Raw genomic sequence first — 27,763 nt, 5'->3', positions numbered from 1 at the left:
ACTGTCAACTGCGTTTATTTTCAGCAAACTTAACATGTGTAAATATTTGTATGAACATAACAAGATTCAACAACTGAGACATAAACTGAACAAGTTCCACAGACATGTGAATACCAAAAATTGAATAATGTGTCCCTGAACAAAGGGGGGGTCAAAATCAAAATAACAGTCACTATCTGGTGTGGCCACCAGCTGCATTAAGTACTGCAGTGCATCTCCTCCTCATGGACTGCACCAGATTTGCCAGTTGTTGCTGTGAGATGTTACCCCACTCTTCCACCAAGGCACCTGCAAGCTCCCGGAAATGTCTAGGGGAATGGCCCTAGCCCTCACCCTCCTATCCAACAGGTCCCAGATGTGCTCAATGGGATTGAGATCCGGGCTCTTCACTGGCCATGGCAGAACACTGACATTCCTGTCTTGCAGGAAATCACACACAGAACAAGCAGTATGGCTGGTGGCATTGTCATGCTGGAGGGTCATGTCAGGGTGAGCCTGCAGGAAGGGTACCACATGAGGGAGGAGGATGTCTTCCCTGTAACGCACAGCGTTGAGATTGCCTGCAATGACACACCAATGATGCTGTGACACACCGCCCCAGATCATGACGGACCCTCCACCTCCAAATCAATCCCGCTTCAGAGTACAGGCCTCAGTATAATGCTCATTCCTTCGACGATAAACACGAATCTGACCATCACCCCTGGTGAGACAAAACCGCGACTTGTCAGTGAAGAGCACTTTTTGCCAGTCCTGTCTGGTCCAGCGACGGTGGGTTTGCGTCCATAGGCAACGTTGTTGCCGGTGATGTCTGGTGAGGACCTGCCTTTACAACAGGCCTACAAGCCCTCAGTCCAGCCTCTCTCAGCCTATTGCGGACAGTCTGAGCACTGATGGAGGGGTTGTGCGTTACCTGTTCCGTAGGTGTGTGATGTTCAAATGAACCGATCCTGTGCAGGTGTTGTTACACGAGGTCTGCCACTGCGAGGACAATCAGCTGTCCGTCCTGTCTCCCTGTAGCGCTGTCTTAGGCATCTCACAGTACGGACATTGCAATTTATTGCCCTGGCCACATCTGCAGTCCTCATGCCTCCTTGCAGCATGCCTAAGACACGTTCACGCAGATGAGCAGGGACCCTGGGCATCTTTCTTTTGGTGTTTTTCAGAGTCCGTAGAAAGGTGTCCTACGTTTTCATAACTGTGACCTTAATTGCCTACCGTTTGTAACCTGTTAGTGTCTTAACGACCGTTCCACAGGTGCATGTTCATTAATTGTTTATGGTTCATTGAACAAGCACGGGAAACAGTGTTTAAACCCTTTGCAATGAAGATCTGTGAAGTTATTTGGATTTTTGCTAATTATCTTTGAAAGACAGGGTCCTGAAAAAGGGATGTTTCTTTTTTTGCTGAGTTTATATGCCTCCTAATACAAAATAAACTGTGCATTAAATTTGACTTTCAAAATGCTTGTTGACAGTGTTTCTAAACCCTAGATGGTATTCTCTCTAAGTCTACTGGAGTTTGTTTAAATATCTCTACTCCTCCTCAGTGTGAGACAGAGAACAGAGATGTGAAGGATAAATAATCACATTCCTGACTGTGAAACAAAAATGTTCTGACGAACCTCGAGTCATAGAAACAAACTGAGACAGACAGATTGGAACTGAACATCATCCTCCTATTGAAACAGATGCAGATTCACCCACACTCTGCAGAGCTTGTCTTTGGGAGATGACCAGCGCATTCTTCCATGGAGCCGAAGATCATTGTGCATTCTGAAAGAAATGGGGTCACAATTACAAATTATTCAGTGACTTTGCAGTGTGTGGAAGCTTATGATTGAGGAGGACAAAGTGATACATCCCACTCAAAAAATTATATTTGAGTAAAAAATATATTTCTCCATACTAGGTTTAGATAGGAGGTTTAGCAATGTACCAGCCGTTTGGTTAACATTATCTGGTTTCCGACACCAACGTATCTGAACTAGCCTTTTCTCACCTAAATATCAAACAGATACAGTAGCTTAAACAAGCTAACAACAAGTCACTAACAACAGTAGCAACAACATACTAACAGCAGTAGCAATGTTACAACCGTAGCATAAGGTGGCTAACAACAACGCTGCCCATGTCAGGAAGTGCACCAACCTCACTCCTGCAGTGCTCTATTGAATAAACAATAAGAATTCCACCTGTGCAGTTATAGCAATGGATCTGTCTAGCCTTAACGTGATCATTTTACCACAAGCTCAAAGATATTTAAAACCAGAGTGCCCTCAGCAATTGTACTCGCAGGTTTTATGTGGCAGGTGGAGGTTTGATTGTAAACAGGTGGAAGACATTTGCGCTTCAAGTTTTAGCCCATGACCCTGAAACAGAGGGCAGATACATTACAGTTAGATGGATAGCTTAACCCAACTACACTCCATATGTCATTGTACTAATAATACAAATGTGATCGTCATTCAATCAGTAATATCTTTGCTGAAGTTTTGTTTAAAAATATATTTTTCCAATGCTGGCCTTCCTACACCCACACGGCGTAGGATTTTCAATTGATCGGAAAATCATTCAGAATAAACAGGCGATACAACAGGGTGTTTTTCTGGACAAAAATCATTTGGGGACACCGCACAACGTTTGTGTGAACATGTTTGTGCACTCTAACACTTGATTGTATCACAAAAATATCTGTTTTATCTGTTTTGTCAAATGCGTTGTGGATCAGTTGTACAATGTAAGTGTATGCGGGTCAAACTGAATTGAGAAAAAATGGTTTACTGTGCAACCATTTCCTTTGAGGAATATTCATATTCATCATACAAATATTCCTCAAAGGAAATGGTTGCACAGTAAACCATTTTTTCTCAATTCAGTTTGACCCGCATACACTTACATTGTACAACTGATCCACAACGCATTTGACAAAACAGATAAAACAGATATTTTTGTGATACAATCAAGTGTTAGAGTGCACAAACATGTTCACACAAACGTTGTGCGGTGTCCCCAAATTATTTTTGTCCAGAAAAACACCCTGTTGTATCACCAGTTGAGACAAAATGCACGGCACTTCTGTTGTACAACTTGAGTCTTACAGTAAGAACAGTAGGAACCTTTTTTTGAAAAAGGAGAGTCAGTGGTACTATCAGGGGTGTTTACTGTTCCTGTTCCTATATCTGTCTGCCCCCCCCCCCCCTTCCATCTGTAAAACAATTAATGCAGAGGGAGAGAGAGAGAGAGGTCTGGAGGAGTCATTTACTCCCTGGGAAGTTTAGCAGCCCTAAAGCAGCAGGGTAAATCCTCAGGGAGGTGTACACTCACAGACTGCAGCAAGAAACCTGTAATTCTCTACTCTAAGTATACTTATAGGGTAGCTATACCTATAGATAAGTTGTGTTCAAAATAATCCATATGTCCAGTCTTAATTCCTTTATTGTAACGGCATTCTTCCTCCTATTCTGAGGAGGAGTAGCGAGAAGGATCGGAGGACCAATGCGCAGCGTGGTAAGTGTCCATAACGTTTATTTTAAGATATAAACAGAACTCTATAAAATACAAAACAATAAACGTGAACATGAACGAAAACCGAAACAGTACCGTGTGGCAACAAACACACACACGGAAAACAAACACCCACAACTCAAAAGTGAAACCCAGGCTACCTAAGTATGATTCTCAATCAGAGACAACTAACGACACCTGCCTCTGATTGAGAACCATACTAGGCTGAACTCAAAACCCCAACATAGAAAAACACACATAGACTGCCCACCCCAACTCATGCCCTGACCATACTAAATAAAGACAAAACAAAGGAAATAAAGGTCAGAACGTGACATTTATTTAGATACATTGGTGAATGTGTGAAGTTGTTGGATGTTACTCTCAGCACTTTCAGAAAGAGCTGGTGGAAAATAAGTAGAATTCTCTCAACTCTGATCTTTCCAGTCCAGTCTAAGCCACAAATTACATTTGAGTTTTCCATAATGTGTCCTTTGGCACAACAGAAGTGTTAAGGGTGAAGTTCCCCAGCCCATTCCAATGAGATCACTTTGCAATAGACAATAGAAGGTCCTTCTCTAAGTCCATCAATGCAATAATGCAGTGCTTGTGTTTCAAGTTTGAGAACAGTTTGAAACTGTGGAACAATAGATTACAATTTAAAAAAAGGGGAATTTACTCTGGATGAGATTGGTTGAACAGAGAAAGAGAGAAAGAGAGAGGAGGGATAGAGGGAGAGAGCGAGAGAGAGGGGCGATAGAGGGAGAGAGAGGGGGGTAGAGGGAGAGAGAGAGAGAGGGAGGGAACAAGAAAGTGCAAGATGAGGAAGGTTTCTTTTGGGGTCTCCACGGTCTCCATAAACCCCTCAGTTGTGCACAGGAAGTTGAAGTCAGGAATGGGGGCGGGACATGAGCTCACTCATGCAGAGGTTTCTTGCTGTTGTTTTTCTCCTCTCTGACCTCCCCTCCATAACTCTTGATAGTGACCCACCCTCTCCTGCTGTTTACATCTGGGTGCGTAGAAGAGACCCACTGTGGGGGTGGGGAGCAGATGTGTGTGTGTGTGTGTGTGTGTGTGTGTGTGTGTGTGTGTGTGTGTGTGTGTGTGTGTGTGTGTGTGTGTGTGTGTGTGTGTGTGTGTGTGTACTTGTGGATGTTGGCGGGGTACGAAAATATAAGGCTTTGACGCGAGTTCTGAAAGGGGACTATCTTTTTCTATCAGGTCCGTTTTTCACAGTATTCCAACATTGTCTGAAGTAGATGGTCAGCAGGACTGCGGTTGAGTCAAAGAAGTTGAAGTCATGGAAAGGATATTATTGTGGCATGTGAAGCTGAGACAGCCAGGCAACATTAATTTTCCATATTGGAAAAAAGCGAGGGAAAGAAGACCTCCATGTAGATCTATTCTAGAGAGCAGAGAAACCAGGGCAACCACTTAAAGGGGGAGGAGTTAACAAAGAGAAGGGAACAGGAGAAGGCAATGAACAGGGTGTCAGATTCCCATCAACATTAATATTAATGACGATGCCATTTTTCCCTGTCATACTTGTTGTGTGGCTCGTGCTATCCGGGGATCTTGGGACGTCCCTACCCTAAACCCTAGCCCCAACCTTAACCCTTACTCTTACCCAGACCTTAGCCATAACCAGAACCCTTACCTTACCTAACCATAACCTTAACCCTTACCGTAACCATTTAAAATGTCTACTTCAATGGGGTAGGGATGTCCCAAGGATACCGGATAGCTTTTGCCTAGACAAGGAAGGCGGAGCCTGATGGTAAACGCCCTCCCACCTTTTATAAAAGACAGCATAGATGCCGTGACACAACCAATGAGCACAGGCCCATATGGCTCATCCTTAACCCCTTAACAACCTCACCAGCTCTCACTACCTCCACATAATATGGGGCTACAAATGAATGTAATTTAGCATGTTTAAGGAGTTCAATACAGTATGAGTCACTAGTTTATAACAGACCATTTTACATTACTCTCCTATTGGGCTTCTCTTTTCAGCTCTCAAGTCTTTTTCTTAAAAGCTGGTTACTCAGTGCATTTCCCAGATGTGTAATGATAAACTGCGCTGCTCTGGACTTGCCCTCGTTGCCAGTGAGAGAGGCCGTGTCCCAAATGGCATCCTATGTAGTGCACTACTTTTGACAAGAGCCCTATGGGAGCCCTATGAGCCCAGGTCAAAAGTAGTGTACTACGTAGGGATTAGTGTGCCATTTGGACTGAACCACAGAGAGAGAGAGACGCTCCAGACAACTGGACTCACTTAAATCTGTTCCTCATGTGTGCAGTAATACGGAATAGATTTCAGCGTTCGACTCCTCTCCCACTGCCTTGGCTTGGCTTAACCCTTTCATGGTATTTCAGACACAAACCTACTCCATACTGAGACCTTCTGAATGTAATGTACATTCTACGTTATACAACGGGTGGGTCTAATACAACAGGTGGGTCTAATACAACAGGTGGGTCTAATACAACAGGTGGGTCTAATCCTAAATGCTGATTGGTTAAAACGGCATTCCAGCCGGTGTCTATTCCACAAGTTACCACCGACTAAACCACCGGCTAAAATTAATATGTACTCTGTTCCAACTAACTTCGCAATCCACTGTCTCATCAGCCCAGCCAGGCAATTTATACACTTGATCTCCAATATAAAAAGCATCTAGACATTATCTCACAAATGAACAATTATCAGTATTCCTTGTAGTTCTTCCATCTCTGCCAGCTGGCTATATCATGTGTTTACTAATAAAAGGGAGACAACAATTGGCGTAATTTTCAACGCTACAAATGTAGGATCTTACTTATATGCATAGTCTCTTTAACTATACATTCATGTACATAGTACCTCAATTGGGCCGACCAACCAGTGCTACCGCACATTGACAAACCGGGCTATTTGCATTGTGTCCCACCACCCACCACCTGACTACCCCTCTTTTACACTACTGCTACTCTCTGTTCATCATATATGCATAGTCACTTTAACCATATCTACATGTACATACTACCTCAACCAGCCTGACTAACCGGTGTCTGTATGTAGCCTCGCTACTTTTATAGCCTCGTTACTGTATAATGGCTGTCTTTTTACTGTTGTTTTATTTCTTTACTTACCTATTGTTCACCTAATACATTTTTTTTGCACTATTGGTTAAAGCCTGTAAGTAAGCATTTCACTGTAAGGTTTACATCTGTTGTATTCAGCGCACGTGACAAATAAACTTTGATTTGATTTAATCTTAATTTGAGCCAGTTTACTACAGCATTAAAATATTCCTGCATCAACAGGAATAGTGAATTATTATGTAGATTTGAATGAATGGACATTTTTGTAGAATCATTGACACTCTTTGAACTGGAACTGAAACGTCCTTTGTGTATTTCTTCACGAGCACTAAACTTTTATAAATCATTTTTTGCTGGACAGTCTCTCGCTGGTCTTAAATCCCATCATACAGTACGTTGCAGGTTTTCCCTCTGAAACCACGGACAGAGCTATCCACCAATTTTCCTGTTGCTTCTGACTCCGGGGACATTGTGTTGGGATATTTCTGTCACATTTATTATGCCTTTGCTGACCAGACTATGAGTCATGTGGACACAGAGGAAGATAAGTATGTCTTAGCCAGAACCTAGGGAGGTTCCCAACTTTGATTCTCTTTCACGACACGTAAACTTCCACTCTCACAGACAGGGAATAGGGATAGTTAGTGAATTGTTATTGTTTGATAACCCTTAGATACCCTGAGCAGTATCTTACACATTTCTTTGACTCTGTGGGCTTACAGAGAAGCAAGCTATGCAATGAGCATCAATTCAGACAGTTGCAAGGCCCAAATAGCTTGTTTAAACATAGAAGATGCAAAACTTCCGGATGAAAAACAGCAGTGTTTTGAGCTGTCTGAGCCTCAGTTGTTATCTATCTCCAACAGGACATTAAATTCCCAGTTTGACCCCCCAACCCCATGTTTATGTATGACACATTTTTATACTCACAAGCCCACCCCCACCCCATCCTATGGTAATAATGCCGCAATAACCCCACCCCCTCACTCTCCTGGTAACAATTGTGAGAAATATGTTCCATCGGAACATCCCTCATATGTGGTAGCCTCAAGCAGCAGAGAGGTAAGGGGGGAAGAGAGAGAGAGAGAGAGAGAGAGAGAGAGAGAGAGAGAGAGAGAGAGGGAGAGAGAGAGAGAGAGAGAGAGAGAGAGACAAGCCTATGCCTATCCCCCTGTCATGTAAACCCAGCAATGACTGAGCCACTGCACTGGACCACCAAGGTGTTCCAACACATGTCGTTGTTGCTGGGAGCCCCCCTCAATCCCTTAAGACTGATCATTCCTGAGGACTTAAGGTGCACTCAAAATAGGCACAAGAGAGAAAAGAGAAATCTAAACAGATTTAGACATTTAGGAAGAGTGGTTGGGTGAGAGAGAGTGTGGTTGGGGTGAGAGTGTGGTTGGGGTCAGAGAGAGAGTGGTTGGGTGACAGAGAGTGTGGTTGGGGTCAGAGAGAGAGTGGTTGGGTGAGAGAGAGTGTGGTTGGGCTGAGAGATAGATAGTGGTTGGGGTGAGAGATAGATAGTAGTTGGGGTGATAGATAGAGATTGTTTGGGGTGAGAGAGAGATCGTGGTTGGGGTGAGAGAGAGATAGTGGTTGGGGTGAGAGAAAGAGAGTGGTTGGGGTGAGAGAGATAGTGGTTGGGGTGAGAGAGAGATAGTGGTTGGGGTGAGAGAAAGAGAGTGGTTGGGGTGAGAGAGAGATAGTGGTTGGGGTGAGAGATAGATAGCGGTTGGGGTGAGAGAGAGATAGTGGTTGGGGTGAGAGAGAGAAATAGTGGTTGGGGTGAGAGATAGATTGTGGTTGGGGTGAGAGAGATAGATCGTGGTTGGGGTGAGAGATAGATAGTAGTTGAGGTGAGAGATAGATAGTGGTTGGGGTGAGAGATAGAGAGTGGTTGGGGTGAGAGAGATAGTGGTTGGGGTGAGAGAGATAGATAGTAGTTGGGGTGAGAGATAGATAGTGGTTGGGATGAGAGATAGATAGTGGTTGGGGTGAGAGAGAGATAGTGGTTGGGGTGAGAGAGAGAAATAGTGGTTGGGGTGAGAGAGAGATAGTGGTTGGGGTGAGAGAGATAGATAGTGGTTGGGGTGAGAGATAGAGAGTGGTTGGGGTGAGATAGATAGTGGTTGGGGTGAGAGAGATAGTGGTCGGGGTGAGAGATAGATAGTAGTTGGGGTGAGAGATAGATAGTGGTTGGGGTGAGAGATAGATAGTAGTTGGGGTGAGAGATAGATTGTGGTTGGGGTGAAAGAGAGATAGTGGTTGGGGTGAGAGAGATAGATAGTGGTTGGGGTGAGAGATAGATAGTAGTTGAGGTGAGAGATAGATAGTGGTTGGGGTGAGAGATAGAGAGTGGTTGGGGTGAGAGAGATAGTGGTTGGGGTGAGAGAGATAGATAGTAGTTGGGGTGAGAGATAGATAGTGGTTGGGATGAGAGATAGATAGTGGTTGGGATGAGAAATAGATAGTGGTTGGGGTGAGAGATAGATAGTAGTTGGGGTGAGAGATAGATAGTGGTTGGGGTGAGAGAGATAGTAGTTGGGGTGTGAGTGTGGTTGGGGTGATAGATAGATAGTAGTTGGGGTGAAAGAGAGAGAGTGGTTGGGGTGAGAGATAGATGGTAGTTGGGGTGAGAGAGTGTGGTTGGGGTGATAGATAGATAGTGGTTGGGGTGAGAGATAGATAGTAGTTGGGGTGAGAGATAGATAGTGGTTGGGGTGAGAGAGATAGTAGTTGGGGTGTGAGTGTGGTTGGGGTGATAGATAGATAGTAGTTGGGGTGAAAGAGAGAGAGTGGTTGGGGTGAGAGATAGATGGTAGTTGGGGTGAGAGAGTGTGGTTGGGGTGATAGATAGATAGTTGTTGGGGTGAAAGAGAGAGTGTGGTTGGGGTGATAGATAGATAGTAGTTGGGGTGAGAGAGTGTGGTTGGGGTGAGAGATAGATAGTGGTTGGGGTGAGAGATAGATTGTGGTTGGGGTGAGAGATAGATAGTAGTTGGGGTGAGAGATAGATAGTGGTTGGGGTGAGAGAGATAGTAGTTGGGGTGTGAGTGTGGTTGGGGTGATAGATAGATAGTAGTTGGGGTGAAAGAGAGAGAGTGGTTGGGGTGAGAGATAGATGGTAGTTGGGGTGAGAGAGTGTGGTTGGGGTGATAGATAGATAGTTGTTGGGGTGAAAGAGAGAGTGTGGTTGGGGTGATAGATAGATAGTAGTTGGGGTGAGAGAGTGTGGTTGGGGTGAGAGATAGATAGTGGTTGGGGTGAGAGATAGATTGTGGTTGGGGTGAGAGATAGATAGTAGTTGGGGTGAGAGAGTGTGGTTGGGGTGAGAGATAGATAGTAGTTGGGGTGAGTGATAGATAGTGGTTGGGGTGAGAGATAGATAGTGGTTGGGGTGAGAGATAGATAGTAGTTGGGGTGAGAGATAGATAGTGGTTGGGGTGAGAGATAGATAGTGGTTGGGGTGAGAGAGATAGTGGTCGGGGTGAGAGATAGATAGTAGTTGGGGTGAGAGATAGATAGTGGTTGGGGTGAGAGATAGATAGTGATTGGGGTGAGAGATAGATAGTAGTTGGGGTGAGAGATAGATAGTGGTTGGGGTGAGAGATAGATAGTGGTTGGGGTGAGAGATAGATGGTAGTTGGGGTGAGAGTAGACCACAGTCAAAGTTGTATGATTTGAAGCACAGAAAGTAAATGTTTGTCCCTCTGCTTCCTTCCTTCCTGTAGATAAAGCCAGGAGCAACATGCCAGCAGCATTCTGATATGCGTTTAGGCCTGTTGGTGTAATGCGCTGAATTCTTTGACGCAGCGTGCCTGGTGCTTAAAGACTCATGCATGTGCCAGCAACCTCCTACAGTATAAGTCACCAGAAAACCCTGTTTTACTGCACTGATATCAAATGAATTCAGGGGAACATTGTACAGCTGGTCATCTATTACTGACTGGTGGCCTATCTTGAGCCAAGGCAACTAACAACGTGTAGTTTCTGCCAACATTATCTACAGGAGGGTGTACCTGTTAATGTAGTGGGGCTCATTAAAAATATAACCTCAATTCCAGAGTGCATCTCAGTACTGACAAATAGGAGTTTACAGCAGAAAGTATAATGAATACTGCTTCAGTACAGCTAAGCTGAGTTTCACAGTTGACGTTTTCTTGCAGATTCTTTCTTTCAATATTTCATATGGAACGTTCGTAACCACAGTGTCCAGAGCAGAGCAAGATAATATCATAGCCTGGCATTTAAAAACCTCAGCCATCCTGGTAGTTGTCAATTGCTGCTGTGTGTGTCTTATATTCTCTCTCGCTCTCTCTCGCTCTCTCTCCTTCTCTGTCTCTCTCTCTCCTTCTCTGTCTCTTTCTCTCCTTCTCTGTTTCTCTCTCTGTCTCTCGTTCTCGCTGTCTCTCTCTCTCTGTCTATGTCTCTCGCTCTCTCTTTCTCTCTCTGTCTCTTGCTCTCTCTCTCTCTGTCTCTCTCTCTCTGTCTCTCTGTCTCACCCTCTGTGTCTCTCGCTCTCCGTGTTTCTCTCTCTCTCTCTCTCTCTCTCTCTCTCTAGTCAGTGAAATAAGTCCATCATTATGGGAGTGTGTGCTCCTCCTCTTTAATCACTGACTCTCTCTCTGCCCTGTGTCTCTGTCATCCCCCTCCCCCTATAGGGAGCTCCTCTGGACCGGTGTGCCAGTCACGTAACTTTGTCTACGTGCATCGGGACACCTTCCTAATATTGAGTTAATAAAAATGAAAAGCTGAAATGTGTTGAGTCAATAAATATTCAACCACTGTTTTATGGATTCATATTTTTGTTCTGTACAAGCGACCTTGTTTTCACTCTATAATTTAGGTGAGTATTGTGGAGTAACGGCAATGTTGTTGATCCATCCTCAGTTTTCTCAGTTTTCTGTAACTGTTTTAAAGTCATCATTGGCCTCATGGTGAAATCCCTGAGCAGTTTCCTTCCTCTCCAGCAACTGAGTTAGGAAGGATGCCTGTATCTTTGTAGTGACTGGGTGTATTGATACACCATCCAAAGTGTAATTAATAACATACCCATGCTCAAAGGGATATTCAATGTCTGCTTTTTTATCTTTACCCATTCACCAACAGGTGCCCTTCTTTGCGAGGTATTGGAAAAAAATCCTTGTCTTTCTGTTTGAATCTGTGTTTGAAATTCACTGCTTGACAGAGGGACCTTACATATACTGTATGTGTGGGGTTTGTATGTGTGAGGTACAGAGATGAGGTAGTTGTTCAAAAATCATGTTAAACACTATTATTGCACACAGAGTGAGTCCTTACAACTTATCATGTGACTTGTTAAGCACATTTTTACTCGTGGACTTATTTAGACTTGCCATAACAAAGGGGTTGAATACTTATTTACTCCAGACATTTCAGTTTTTCATTTTTAATTCATTTGTAAACATTTTTAAAAACATAATTCCACTTTGACTTTATGGGGTATTGTGTGTAGGCCAGTGAAGTAAAATCTCAATTTTATCCATTTTAAATTCAGGCTGCAACATAAAATGTGGAAAAAGTCAAGGGGTGTGAATACTTTCTGAAGGCTCTGTATCTAGAAATCCATTGATGTATCCAAAACCTTTTTATGAGTCAAGTGTTTAATGTACCTCAAGGACAATTTGTTACATTCACTAAAACTGATGAAAGTGATCTCTAAAGCCGTTTATCTTGTTGATTTCCTGTTTCAACTGGCTGCAGGGCCAGAATAACACATCATAGCCCACAAAATGTGTAAAATTGCAGGAAATCTATTTTTTTTCTGCCGTCAAGTGGGGGGCGACTAAAGTGTTTTGCCCGTGAGGTGGCAGGGCCCCCAAACCAAATCTTGCTTAGGGCCCCCAAAAAGCTAAGGCCGGCCTTGAATCAGTTACCCAACCAAGGCAGGGCACCCCAGTTACCCACATGGGACCCCTACCTCCTCTCCTCCACCCATGTAGCAGAGCGGCAGCAGGCAGCAGCAGGCTGTCTACGCTCATTGATAGCGGGCCCCTGAGTCCTTCTGTGGTTGGTGGTTACAGTAAACAAAAATGATATATATAATCTATTTTATTTTTTATTTTGGGGGGGTTCTGTTGGACCCCTGCATTAATCTGGCACTGGCTGGCTGGCAGGTGTACAAACACCACTGACATGGAGGGATTCAGCCGGCCTATAATCCTCAGTGCCTGCCTCTAGATCTGGGGGAAATATGAGATGCCGTGATAGGGGCCAGGGAGACGAAAGACCAACACTAGCCAATCAGAACGCAGAATGCTGGCTAACCTGACACAGAGACAGAGGCTCCAGACAACAGTGGAAAAGAAGGAGAAAAAGGTTTCAGCAAAATGACCAACGGCTGGAAGAAAAGAATGAGGGAACTCTCCTTGTTGCCCTGAGAAGGACTTTCACTAGGAGAGAATATGAAGTTTAGACTGGAACTCTTTAGCTAATCAATAACATTAAGTGATTTTTTTAAGTGCTACAAGGGGATGGCTCAGGTACTGGCGTTTTCGCACGCATTCAAATGAAAGGGCAAAATCACCCTTTTTTCTGTAGGCATTTAATTCCCTTCCGTGAGTGACCAACATGTACCACACATCAGGGAGCCCATTGTAAACCATGATGTTCAGTTGTCTTATGACAGACAAATCAACACATAATCCTCAGGCTGGCCTAATAACACAGGCTGGCCAGACTTGATTCTAATGACAAGACTGTTGCATTAGCGTGTGAAGGGAAACGTTGGGAATCCCCATGGGGAGATGTTCAACTGTGAGACAGGTCCTACTGATAAACTCTCTGATTCTTAAAGAAACCTCACGTTCCAGGGGTTTAAGATGGACAAGACAAGCACTATCCACTACGCTGTTCCAAAAAAGGCTTCCAAAATGGTTATCTCGCTGTCCCCACAGGAGAACCCTTTTTAGTTCCAGGCAGAACCCTTTTGGGTTCCATGCACAACCATCTGTAGAAATGGCTCTACATGTAACCCAAAAGGGTTCTACCTGGAACCAAAAACAGGTTGTTCGAACTGTTCTCTTATTGAGTCAGCATAAGAACCCTTTTAGGTTCTAGATATCACCTTCTGTTCTCAGGGTGTAGAGACCTGGATTTAAGTACTATTTGAAAGCTTCTATTAAGCCAGGCAAGCAAAGCAAAGCCCAGGTAATGTTTTTGTAATTATTTCTATTAAGTCTGATCCACTAATGCTTTGAGGAAAACTTTGAGGAACAACTATCTAGACACTGACTCACTATTGGTATTATATAGGGTGTAGTGCCAGTGTGAAAGTCAATGTTGAAGGTACATTACTGTACCACATACATATACTGAACCAAAATATAAACGCAACATGTAAAGTGTTGGTCCCATGTTTCATGAGCTGAAATTAAAGATCCCAGAAATGTTCCATACGCACAAAAAGCTTATTTCTCACATTTTGTGCACAAATTTGTTTACATCCCTGCTAGTGAGTATTTCTCCTTTGCAAAGATAATCCATCCACCTGACAGATGTGGCATATCAAAAAGCTGATTAAACAGCATGATCATTACACAGGTTCACCTTGTGCTGGGGACAATAAAAGGCCACACTAAAATGTGCAGTTTTGTCACACAACACAATGCCATAGATGTCTCAAGTTTTGAGGGAGTGTGCAATTGGCGTTGGCATGCTGACTGCAGGAATATCCACCAGAGCTGTTGCCAGGAATTTAATGTTGAATTTAATTTCTCTACCATAAGCAACGTTTTGGAGAATTTGGCAGTACGTCCAACCGGCCTCACAACTGCAGCCCACGTGTAACCATGCCAGCCCAGGACCTCCACATCCGGCTTCACCTGCGGGATGGTCTAAGACCAGGCAACCGGACAGCTGTTGAAACTGTGGGTTTGAACAACCATAGAATTTCTGCAAAAACTGTCAGAAACCGTCTCAGTGAAGCTCAGGGAACCGTTCTGTAGCTTGTCACACCACTCTGGATTACTGACCTCTGCCTGCCCTGACCCTGAGCCTGCCTGCCGTTCTATACTTTATGGATTCTGATCTGGATTACTGACCTCTGCCTGTCCTGACCCTGAGCCTGCCTGCCGTTCTGTACCTTATGGATTCTGATCTGGATTACTGACCTCTGCCTGTCCTGACCCTGAGCCTGCCTGCCGTTCTATACTTTATGGATTCTGATCTGGATTACTGACCTCTGCCTGTCCTGACCCTGAGCCTGCCTGCCGTTCTGTACCTTATGGATTCTGATCTGGATTACTGACCTCTGCCTGTCCTGACCCTGAGCCTGCCTGCCGTTCTGTACCTTATGGATTCTGATCTGGATTACTGACCTCTGCCTGTCCTGACCCTGAGCCTGCCTGCCATTCTATACCTTATGGATTCTGATCTGGATTTCTGACCTCTGCCTGCCCTTGACATGTCATTTTGCCTGCCACCTGTTCTAGTAATAAACTTCTGTTGCTTCGACACCGTCTGCATCTGGGTCTTCTTCTGAAACGTGATAAAACAGAGTGCCCCATGGTGGCGGTGGGGTTATGGTATGGGCAGGCATAAGCTACAGGCAATGGACACAAATGCATTTTATCGATGGAATGCACAGAGATACAGTGATGAGATCCTGATAACCATTGTCGTGCCATTCATCTGCCAAAATCACTTCATGTTTCAACATGATAATGCACGGCCCCATGTCGCAAGGATCTGTACACAATTCCTGGAAGCTGAAAATGTCCCATTTCTTCCATGGCCTTCATACTCACCAGACATGTCACTCATTGAGCATGTTTGGGATGCTCTGGATCGACGTGTACGACAGCGTGTTCCCGTTCCCTCCAATAGCCAGCAACTTCGTACAGCCATTGAAGAGGAGTGGGACAACATGCCACAGGCCACAATCAACAGCCTGATCAACTCTATGCGAAGGAGATGTCGTGCTGCATGAGGTGGTCACACCAGATACTGAAGGAAGCCTGACGCACCAATGTGTTGGAGGAAACACCATACAACCGGCGACCAAAATCGTCCCTAAACAAGGGCAAGGGCATCCCAGAGCCAAACCCTCCCCTAACCCGGACGACGCTGGGCCAAACCCTCCCCTAACCCGGACGACGCTGGGCCAAACCCTCCCCTAACCCGGACGACGCTGGGCCAATTGTTTGTCGCCTCATGTGTCTCCTGGTCGTGGCCGGCTACAACACAGCCTGGGATCGAACCCAGATCTGTAGTGACGCTGCATCACTCAGGAGACCTCTGACTGGTTTTCTGATCCACACTCCTGATCCACCTTTCAAAAAGGTATCTGGGACCAAAAGATGCATATCTGTATTCGCAGTCATGTGAAATCCTTAGATTAGCGCCTAATGAATTTACATATTTCAATTGGCTGATTTCCTTATATGAACTATAACTCAGAAAAACATTTGAAATTGTTGCATATTGCGTTTATATTTTTGTTCAGTGTACATGGTGACTTGACTTGATTTAGGCCTATATGTGCATTTCTTGATTTAACTGTTGGTTTTTGGTGCTTGATGTTTAGATAAGTCAAACATAGACACACACACAGATGTAATGTCTTAATCTGATCACTCTGTTGTCATAGAGAATCTTCCTGCACCGCAGGACATGCAAACTTGTAGCAGTTTAAAAAAGCTTCTACAGTTTGTAATTTCTACTTTAAAATGTCAGTTATTTTGCCCCAAAGAAACATGTATCAACCCCTACAATGTGTTTATTAAATATAATCCACATTACAACTCACATGTCCTGTTACTGCAGAATTATTTTCCTGCTGCATAAACTTGTCAAATGAAAGACAGCAGATCTGTAGATCTCTAAAGAACTCTTGTTCTAAATATGACTCTAACGAAGAGTAATGTTTTTAAGACTAGACCTGTGTTTGTTGTCAACTGTAGTAGAGTTTGAGCCATCATTGTTTTGTCTGTCATAATGAAAAGATACTGGAGTCTTGCAAGCAGGGAGCATCTTTCATTTCATATTCATGAATGCAGTCGGGTCTCAAAGTAGTTCAAGACTTCCAGTGTCTCAGTCAGAGAACATGAGCCATGTTCAGCTGTAACAGTGAGTTGGGCGTGCAGCCATCTTTAAAACACATTTCATCCCAGTACCACTCACCCCTCACCTCTCTGATCTCCCCCCTCCTTTCACTCAGGGACAGAGAAAGTTGAGTTTGGGTTGTCTGGATATTCTAGCGATGACTAATTTTTTCCGGCACTGCTAAGGTAGGAGAGGGGAGGCCAGTGGAGGAGGACCATGGAAAAAGAAGATCAGAGAATCTGCCATTTTGAGGCATACTAGGCTACATCAGTGGCTAAATTACGGACCCAACACTAGTATCATAATGTTTATCCGCATCTTTCCTACAGTATTTTGTTAGCAATAACTGGGTTTATCATATAAGAGAGTGTGGATATTAAAGGAGACATGCCGAAATGGAAAAAGGAACACAACATCTGGAATCTGACTACAGGCAGTGCTACAGTGCCTTGCGAAAGTATTCGGCCCCCTTGAACTTTGCGACCTTTTGCCACATTTCAGGATTCAAACATAAAGATATAAAACTGTATTTTTTTGTGAAGAATCAACAACAAGTGGGACACAATCATGAAGTGGAACGACATTTATTGGATATTTCAAACTTTTTTAACAAATCAAAAACTGAAAAATTGGGCGTGCAAAATTATTCAGCCCCTTTACTTTCAGTGCAGCAAACTCTCTCCAGAAGTTCAGTGAGGATCTCTGAATGATCCAATGTTGACCTAAATGACTAATGATGATAAATACAATCCACCTGTGTGTAATCAAGTCTCCGTATAAATGCACCTGCACTGTGATAGTCTCAGAGGTCCGTTAAAAGCGCAGAGAGCATCATGAAGAACAAGGAACACACCAGGCAGGTCCGAGATACTGTTGTGAAGAAGTTTAAAGCCGGATTTGGATACAAAAATATTTCCCAAGCTTTAAACATCCCAAGGAGCACTGTGCAAGCGATAATATTGAAATGGAAGGAGTATCAGACCACTGCAAATCTACCAAGACCTGGCCATCCCTCTAAACTTTCAGCTCATACAAGGAGAAGACTGATCAGAGATGCAGCCAAGAGGCCCATGATCACTCTAGATGAACTGCAGAGATCTACAGCTGAGGTGGGAGACTCTGTCCATAGGACAACAATCAGTCGTATATTGCACAAATCTGGCCTTTATGGAAGAGTGGCAAGAAGAAAGCCATTTCTTAAAGATATCCATAAAAAGTGTTGTTTAAAGTTTGCCACAAGCCATCTGGGAGACACACCAAACATGTGGAAGAAGGTGCTCTGGTCAGATGAAACCAAAATTGAACTTTTTGGCAACAATGCAAAACGTTATGTTTGGCGTAAAAGCAACACAGCTCATCACCCTGAACACACCATGCCCACTGTCAAACATGGTGGTGGCAGCATCATGGTTTGGGCCTGCTTTTCTTCAGCAGGGACAGGGAAGATGGTTAAAATTGATGGGAAGATGGATGGAGCCAAATACAGGACCATTCTGGAAGAAAACCTGATGGAGTCTGCAAAAGACCTGAGACTGGGACGGAGATTTGTCTTCCAACAAGACAATGATCCAAAACATAAAGCAAAATCTACAATGGAATGGTTCAAAAATAAACATATCCAGGTGTTAGAATGGCCAAGTCAAAGTCCAGACCTGAATCCAATCGAGAATCTGTGGAAAGAACTGAAAACTGCTGTTCACAAATGCTCTCCATCCAACCTCACTGAGCTCGAGCTGTTTTGCAAGGAGGAATGGGAAAACATTTCAGTCTCTCGATGTGCAAAACTGATAGAGACATACCCCAAGCGACTTACAGCTGTAATCGCAGCAAAAGGTGGTTCTACAAAGTATTAACTTAAGGGGGCTAATTTTGCACGCCCAATTTTTCAGTTTTTGATTTGTTAAAAAAGTTTGAAATATCCAATAAATGGCATTCCACTTCATGATTGTGTCCCACTTGTTGTTGATTCTTCACAAAAAAATACAGTTTTATATCTTTATGTTTGAAGCCTGAAATGTGGCAAAAGGTCGCAAAGTTCAAGGGGGCCGAATACTTTCGCAAGGCACTGTATGTAGCTAGCCTGACCATCATCTGGGCTGGATGCAACAGTTGAATGGAAGAAAAAAAGGTTTCAGCAAAATGGCCAACTGCAAGAAGAATAAAATGAGGGAATTCTCCTTGTTGTCCTGGGAAGGACTTCCATATAGGAGAGAATGTGGAGTTTAGACTGGAACCCTTTAGCTAATCAATAATATTAAAGGGATCAATGAAGTACTAAAGAGTGATGAACATCAGCAGGGCTGACTAGCCCTCAAGGACTGGAGTTATGAACCCAATCAAATGAAAGGGCAACATCTCCATTCATGCTGTGGGCATTCAATTTCCATCGGTGTGTGGACAACTTTGCTTTGGCTGCCTGGATGTGCCAAATGGGCCAGGTTTGCAGTTTGGGGACTATTCTATTGCTCCATTAAGCCTGAAAAGCACTATCAAGCCCAGATGAAGTATTTGAAATAATTTAAAATAGTATTTAAACAAAGGTCTGATCCATTAGAGCTCTGAGGAAGACTTCTGCACATTTAGTCTAAACAACTATCTAGACACTGACTCACTATTGGTATTATATAGGGGGTAGTGCCAGCTGTTGGAGGTGCATTACTGTACCTCCTACATACATGGTGACTTGATGTCGGCCTGTATCAGCATTTCTTCATTTAACTACTAGTTGTTGATGCTTGATGTTATGATAGGTCAAACATAGACACACTGCATAGATCCCAAAATAACTATTGTTCTAAATATTACTCTAATGAAGAGTAATGTTTTTAAGACTAGATCTGTTTCATATTCATAAATGTTGTCTGGTCTCAAAGTAGTTCAGTAGTCTGGTCTCAGTCAGAGAACATGAGCCATGTTCAGCTGTAACAGTGAGTTACAGCCATCTTTAAAACACATTTCATCCCAGTACCACTCACCCCTCACCTCTCTGATCTCCCCCTCCTTTCACTTAGGCGAGAGAGTCGAGTTTGGGATGTCTGGAAATTTCAGCGATGACACATTTTTGTCCAGCACTGCTCAGGGAGGAGAGGGGAGGCCAGCGGAGGAAGACCATGAGAAAAGAAGAATCGGCCATTTTGAGGCAGACTAGGTGGCTGGTTTAGGGACCCAACACTCATACGGTCTCCCTCCAGTTAATTTTCACTGGATTAAGACTGTTAGTGTCGGCCTCCCGGGTGGCGCAGTGGTTAAGTGCGCTGTACTGCAGCGCCAGCTGTGCCATCAGAGTCCCTGGGTTCGCGCCCAGGCTCTGGGGCGACGCACAATTGGCCTAGCGTCGTCCGGGTTAGGGAGGGCTTGGTCTGTAGGGATCTCCTTGTCTCATCGTGCACCAGCGACTCCTGTGGCGGGCCGGGTGCAGTGTGCGCTAGCCAAGGTTGCCAGGTGCACAGTGTAGCCTCCGACACATTGGTGCGGCTGGCTTCCGGGTTGGCTGGCTTCCGGGTTGGATGTGCACTTGTGTATTGGAGGACGCATGACATTCATGACACCTTGACACCTTTGTCTCTCCCGAGCCCGTATGGGAGTTGTAGCAATGAGACAAGATAGTAGCTACTACAACAATTGGATACCATTAAATTGGGGAGAAAAAGGGGTAAAATTCAACAAAAAAAAAGACTGTTTCTGTCATTATGATCATTGTCTTTATTGTTAGCACTGCCTGGGTTTATCAGGGACAGCACTGAGGGGATTTCCTGATGGAAATTATATTGTCTTCTCATTTGACTTCTGATTGAATGAATGCATGAACACAATGAATAAACCAGCAAATATTGTCAGGGTGGAGAAAGGCCATGAATGTCATCAAGAGACAGCCAGGATATGGGCAGAAACGTAGAATTGTCAATCATCGGGCGGCAGATAGCCTAGCGCATAGAGCATCAGGCCAGTAACTGAAAGGTTGAATATTAATACACTATTGTGAAATAGGACAAATATAAACACCCACCAAGTTGTTATTATTATTAGGATTGTAATTAGTTACTTCAAGTTAAAACATATGGGGGTATTTCTGATCTGAGAGTCTGCATAGATATTGCAGTAATGATTTTCCTCTCTGTTGAAGTAGGTCCTCATTTCCCTAAGGGGATGTAGAAAGTTGTATTACATACAATGTGTGTCCTTGGGTTGTCTGATGTCAGAATACTCTTTCTAAACTATACTGAACAAAAATATAAACTCATGTAAAGTGTTGGTCCCATGTTAGATGAGTTCAAATAAAATATCCCAGAAATGTCTAAAATGTTGTGCACACATTTGTTTACATCCCTGTTAGTGAGCATTTCTTATTTGCCAAGATAATCCATCCACCTGACAGTTATGGCATATCAAGAAGCTGATTAAACAGCATGGTCATTACACAGGTGCACCTTGTGCTGGGGGACAATAAAAGGTCACTATAAAATGTTGAGGGAGCATGCAATTGGTATGCTTACTGCAGGAATGTCCATCAGAGCTGTTGACATATAATTTAATGTTAATTTGTCTAGAATTTGGCAGTACGTCCAACTGGCCTCTCAACTACAGACCAAGTGTAACGACACCAACCCAGGACCTCCACATCCGGCTTCTTCACCTGCGGGATCGTCTGAGACCAGCCACCCAGACAACTGAGGAGTATTTCTGTCTGTAATAAAGCCCTTTGGTGGGGAAAAACCTGTTCTGATTGGCTGCGCCCACCCATGGCTGCGCCTCTGCCCAGTTATGTGAAATCCATAGATTAGGGCCTAATGAATTTATTTAAATTAACAGATTTCCTTATATGAACTGAAATTGTTGCATGTTGTGTTTATATTTCTGATCAGTAAGTCCATTTTACTTTACAACAGCCTCCATCAATTATATTTACACTTTGGTGTGGTAAAGATATCATTTTCTAATCGGCTGTTGTAGTAAACATTACATTTACTTTTGAATGTGTGATCATATCAAACTCTTTAATGTGCAGTCCAAATAAAAAGGGTCTGTGTGACTGTGAGAGGTAGAGATAGCATTAGGGAAGCATTAGTGTGGTAGTAGTGTGACTGTGAGAGTTAGAGATAGCATTAGGGAAGCATTAGTGTGGTAGTAGTGTGACTGTGAGTGGTATAGATAGCATTAGGGAAGCATTAGTGTGGTAGTAGTGTGACTGTGAGAGGTAGAGATAGCATTAGGGAAGCATTAGTGTGGTAGTAGTGTGACTGTGAGAGGTAGAGATAGCATTAGGGAAGCATTAGTGCGGTAGTAGTGTGACTGCCAACATGTCTGGTCATGTGGCCAGGTAAGAGCTGATTGGGGAGGGAGGGAGAGAGAGAATCTGAAATCAGATATCTCTCACCTGTCTTTTGTATGATCAGTCCAGGCGGTAGAATACCTCCATTCCATGACAATGCACAGGCTTTTCCAGAAAATAGTTCCCTTTGAACACCGGATCCCCCATCACCATCAATTAATGTAGCCTACAGCTGTGCTATAATTTATATCAAAACGCCCATATCTTACACTGTATGTTGCTTGGGGGATGATCTGTCATTAAACCTGTGCTTTTATTCATTCAGATAAATATATAAAATGTTTGTCTCGATGAATGAAAAATTCTTTCTTTATATTAATTAGGACTCACTTAGAAATGTTAGAAGCTTTACAATGTCGTTAGGCAGGGAGAGGCCTGTGTGTGAAATCAGTGAAATGATTGTGCAAAACAGTAAATAGTTATAATGCGTAAACTTGGGGGGGTAAATATAGGCTAAATCCACGCTTAAAAAGTCAAACTTGGAGTACAAGTAGTCCATGAAAAAAATTGCTGATTTTTACAACCAGAAAAATCTCCTGCGTCCTCTCCCTGTATGGCATTTTCTTATTTAAATCCGACCGACATAGATGCAGGGCGCATTCCTGCGCGCACCGCACTGGACAGATTTGGCCTACGCGTCAGACCCGACCCGGGCAAAGCACAAGATGACAGTCGGATGGCCAACGTGCCCTCACCAAGCTCCGGCGTACTGAACTACCCCTTCTTTCTCGGCTACACGTCCAGTGTCATGAACCACCTTACAAAAAGTCTGAGAAAAAAATGCAGGTCTTACTCCTTTTTAAACGTCTACATTGTCCACGTCCTCAAGAATGGATCTAATTAAAACGATGCACTCGTCATCATCGACGAAGCATTGCCAACGTTTCTGGGAGAAGGCTGGAGATGTAGGACCACATGACTTATTGGGGATGGGATGGGATGGGAGTCGTATAGGATTTCACTTCTCCTATTGGTCCGAGGGCTGACTGTTGACACGCAGACAAAGGAACCTCCTGCCATATAAATAGGACTGATTGGTCTGTATTATTCTAGCATCACGGCAGCAGGTTTCCAAGCTTGGAGTTACTCTAGTCACCACAACTGTATGCCTGCTTGAAGTAGTTAAACAGGGCACTGCAGCACAAGGAGTCTGCATGTCTGCTTAGACATGCTCAGCTTTGTGGATAACCGGATTCTGTTGCTGCTTGCAGTAACTTCATTTCTAGCATCATGCCAATGTAAGTTTGATTTGTTTTTGTCTTTTACCGAGGATTTTTGTCCTGTTTTAAGAGTTCAGGAGGACCTTACAGCGCTTATGCTTGGCTTTTATATGGAATTTACTTGGAAATAACCAGAGGACCACTAAAAGTTATTTTGAGGGTTTCCCTCTGGCTGTATAAAACCGAACGGATCCTGGTCATTTCGGTGGATTCTTCATTATTTTTCCGTGGATACAATTGATTAGTCAGAGAAACGCACTGATGAGAACGTTATAACAGGCTTGAAAGAATCGTTTAAAGTTGTTAATGTAGTGTCTTTGAATATATTTTAGAACAATGGAACTGCGAACATCTAGACTACAATTGGAATGTATGTTTAAACTCCTAGGATGAAAAGTTTGGGGCGTTGTACATACTGTTCAGAGTCCAGGGAATGAACTTGTATTATAGGGAATTGAAACGTCGCCCCCTGGTGGTCAATTTAACAGTATCCCCTTTGGCATCAACCCTCCTAGATATATTTTCTATAGAAATACATATAGATCTTTACAAAAGTATAGATTTTCGATCCCAAAATTATTTTGACATATTCTTGAGTAACTTAGTGCAAGCTATGACCTATTTGCTAGGCCTTGTGAAAGAGATGGCCTGGTGTAGAGAGGTTTAGAGCTATTTCATTTAAATATAGTTAATATTAGTATTATAAGAATTAAGAGCATTATTTTCAAGTAAAACAAATTACATTTCCGTTGTATATACAAGTAATATAAGTTAAAACATTTTTTCCCGTGATGATATTCTTTTAAGTGTCCAACTGCGTTATCTAGTGGCCACGTAAGGACATTACAACGCAGTATTTTAGAGGAGGTGCGATGCCAATCCATCAGCAGAGCAGGACCAAATGTAGAGGAACTGGTTGCATCATAATGAGGACACCACTGAGGCCTAAACAGGAAACGCCTAGGTCATAACAAGCAACATAAGATGATAGTTCTTCAGAACCATTGACAATGTAATTTAGACCAAAATGTAGTAATTTAGACTCCTCAAAATCAAGTTGCTATACATCAGGGCTGCCCAACCCTCTTCCTGGAGATCTACTGCCCTGTAGGTTTTCAGTCCAATCATCTTCCTTGAGATCTACTGTCCTGTAGGTTTTCAGTCCAATCATCTTCCTTGAGATCTACTATCCTGTAGGTTTTCAGTCCAACCCTCTTCCTGGAGATCTACTGTCCTGTGGGTTTTCAGTCCAACCCTAATTTAGCATCTCTGATTCAGCTAGTTAAGGTCTTGTTGAGCACCTAATTAGTAGAATGTGTTAAATTAGGGTTGTACTGAAAACCCACAGAACGGTAGATCTCCAGGAAGTGTTGGACTGAACCCACAGGACGGTATATCTCCAGGAAGATGGTTGGGCAGCCCTGCTATACAGAGGAGATAATAGGCAATGATGCAATACAAAAGCATAGGATAGCATACGATAGGATATCATTTACTTAGGTATACTATAGTGAATGCTGATCACTTAATTTATAGCAAGCAGTACATTCATATACAGTACCTAATTACACAAGGTTTACTTCTGGTCTTCTCTCCATCACAAGTTGATTTCCTTAGGGGATGTGGATACACAGGCCTTTGAAGCTTGTAAACACTTCTCACTGGCTGGCAAGTGTCTAAATGACACTGACATTTCCAGTCAGTGAGAAGTTGTCAACAATGCATTAAATATAATTCAGTCCTATTTGAATATTTTTATTTTCCCTAAAGATGGATGCTGTTGAATTTTACTAACTACTTCAGGCCTATAAATGACCCAATGTTGTTGACAAAACTCGATTGAATATTGTAGAAGCTTGGCCGCATTTCTGTGGACAGCTTTGATACCTTTCACCTTTTATATGGTTCTGGTTGTTTTTGTCAGATTGCCGTTTAGAAGCTTATCTTTCTAATCTTTGTGTATATTCTGGAAACAAATAACAACAGTTATTTTGCTATCTACAAAGGAGAATAAGGCATTTTGCATTAGACAAATGCGTCAAAAGAAGAGAGAATTTAGATTGCTCCAGAAACTATTTTACTATGTTTGTTATCATGTTCTAACTGAGTATGTCCTTTCCCCTCCTCCTCCTCCTCCTCCTCGTTGATACATCACAGCGGTTAGTACATGTGCATGATATTATCTATCAAAACAGCTTTTAGAAGAGATTTTACCTTTTTGCATCTTCTCTGTTGGTTCCAAATTCCAGCTAATACTCGGTGAAAGTGGCCTCTGTCGACAATATGAGCGATCTCAACTATAGCAGAGTATTTCACTTTGATTCTAGGCTGCCTCTGAAGAGGGTTATTTTTTCTTCATTTGCTGCCAATGAATAGGTGAGGCTCCTATTGGTCAGGGGTGGTGTCAGTGACAGTTAAAACTGCCAGTGCTGGTGCTGGTTTACCCATGGGGCCGCTGGGCACAACGGGCCTTTTAATAGGATCAGGAAGAAGTTTGAAAGCTAAAAATGGCAGATACATTCCAGGCCCATATTCAGTAAGTCTCTGAGAAGTGCTGATCTAGAATCAGTTTAGCACTTTAGATAATAATTAATACAATTACGTGAAAGGTAAGACCTGATCCTAGATAAGCACTCCTACTATGAGAAGCTTTTTTTAACACGGGCCCTGGATTTGGTCTGTATTATATCAGATTTGTTTTTACAGTATAAAGGAAGTATTGCTTGTTTAAAATGGTCTGTTATAGTTGAGATTGCTACAAATTGCTCACCTGGATATTGTTTCTGAGCTCTATATTTTCATTCTGAGGCTTAAACGGGGCAGTGTTTCTATGTGAATTGATTATGATTGATTGATTGGCCTATACACCTGCATAGCCTACTGCCATGCAACATCAATCTGGATTTGGCATTCGATCACTGACCCAGCTCCATAGTGCACCTTTAAACATCTCTCTGCAATAGTGCTTAATATGATATTATATCTTTATGTGCTGTTATCTGTTTGATATAGTTATCTGCACAAGCATGTGACTTATAATATACACTAATGCATGCAATACTGTGTTATGACACTGGCAACTAATATGCTTTGTTGGAAAAAAAGAGAGACGAGAAAAGTGAGGTACGGTTGATATAGCTTACACTTTGAATGACATAAGAAATGTAGGAAAGACTCAATAAATAAATCTTACATTTATTTATCATATTTTCTATTTAGGGGGGACTCAAGGTGAGAACATGTTCTTATGTGTCATTTATTAGTATAGAAAAGTGTGGCATATCTAAACTTTGAGGCTCAGGATTACTCAAAGGTCAAGTGAGAGGACAAGCATGTGTTGACATGCTTGTCATCAAACTGTAAGGTCAAGTTTGTTTATGTACACATTATGACACATAGACTGCTATCTTCTAACGCTTGAAATCAATTAAAGGAAAAATCCACTCCAAAAATACATAAATATATATTTGTTTCATTAATCCACTGTTGATACGGTCCCAAAATGTTTTACATGTCAGCAGTCAAGTTTTCAAGATATTGGGCTTTCAAAAAGCAAAGTGTCACTGGCCACATCATCATAATGATCAACATTGGATTAATGAAAAAAATACCAATAGATAGTTTGAGTGGATTTTTCCTTTAACATTGATGCAATCTATTTGAGATGAGGGTCTGACCAGCTTTGCTAGAAGTACTGGTATCCTTTTAAAATTTTTATTTGAGTGGTTTGTCTTGTATGTTTGTCTGATTAAGATATTTTCCCACCACAGGGCCCAACGGGAGAGAAAGGACCTCGAGGTGACAGGGTAAGCAAAGAGAACCCAGCTGTCCCCTTTGGTGTTTAGATGTTGTATGTTAGGTGTCTGCAAGTTACTATGCTTTTTTAAATGTACATTTCTGAGAGGGCCACATGACATATACTTTGACCCCGTTGTGGCCACACCCCTTGATCACATGGCACAGAGGCCTACATCCTCGATGTTGACAATTATTATTATTATTGGCTGTATTTTTACCCAGATATATTATAAACATATAAGCAATAACATATGATTTTAAAATGGCTATAAATCAATTATACATCATTTTGTAAATTGTAGTCATTTTGTAATAATTTAGCTTATCTAATAATGGAGAATGTTTTCCCATTTTTCTATAGTGTACAATACAGCACTTCCAGCATGTTGCAGGACTGGGCAACATCACAACAGAAAACAAAAATAGAAAGTCATCATAAAAAACAGCAGAGGATGAGGGACATTTCCAGCAGAATTACAGCATGAATATGTATAGAATGTAAAGTATTTTAGCTGAAACATTTTTTTAAATAATAAGTTGTTTCTATCTCTCTCTCTCAGGGTCCCCAAGGCCGTAATGGAAGAGATGGTAAAGATGGACTCCCCGGCGTTGCCGGGCCCCCTGGTCCCCCTGGACTTGGAGGAGTAAGTTCAGCTATATTATTATGTCCCTCATTTTCTCACTCTAAAAACAAGCATGTTTTAGTCACACATGAAATGTTTTAGTCACACATGAAATGTCTGACAGTTCTGTAACAA

At 42.7% G+C, this 27,763-nt stretch overlaps 1 protein-coding gene and 1 long non-coding RNA gene across 2 annotated transcripts in view; one reads left to right on the top strand and one right to left on the bottom strand.

Annotated features, from left to right (window-relative positions):
* LOC149975626 (uncharacterized) lies at nucleotides 1-25,568 on the bottom strand. The gene is made up of 2 exons (XR_016488600.1): nucleotides 25,422-25,568; nucleotides 1-1,775 (listed from the first exon to the last, which is right to left on the bottom strand). It is a non-coding gene; the product is annotated as an uncharacterized LOC149975626 (long non-coding RNA).
* col1a2 (collagen, type I, alpha 2) overlaps nucleotides 23,096-27,763 on the top strand; it is a 23,701-nt gene continuing 19,033 nt past the window's right edge. The window contains exons 1-4 of the mRNA XM_090209191.1: nucleotides 23,096-23,225; nucleotides 24,748-24,749; nucleotides 26,978-27,013; nucleotides 27,566-27,649. Of these exons, the coding sequence (XP_090065317.1) occupies nucleotides 23,156-23,225; nucleotides 24,748-24,749; nucleotides 26,978-27,013; nucleotides 27,566-27,649 (192 nt within the window). The 5' untranslated portion in view covers nucleotides 23,096-23,155. The remainder of the gene's footprint in view (nucleotides 23,226-24,747; nucleotides 24,750-26,977; nucleotides 27,014-27,565; nucleotides 27,650-27,763) is intronic.

The sequence above is a fragment of the Oncorhynchus mykiss genome, chromosome 18 (assembly GCF_057628025.1).
Source record: "Oncorhynchus mykiss isolate SJ-2025 chromosome 18, ASM5762802v1, whole genome shotgun sequence".
In the NCBI taxonomy this organism is placed as follows: domain Eukaryota; kingdom Metazoa; phylum Chordata; class Actinopteri; order Salmoniformes; family Salmonidae; genus Oncorhynchus; species Oncorhynchus mykiss.
Note: the sequence above shows the minus strand (reverse complement) of the source record. Positions and strands in the feature narration are given on the sequence as shown.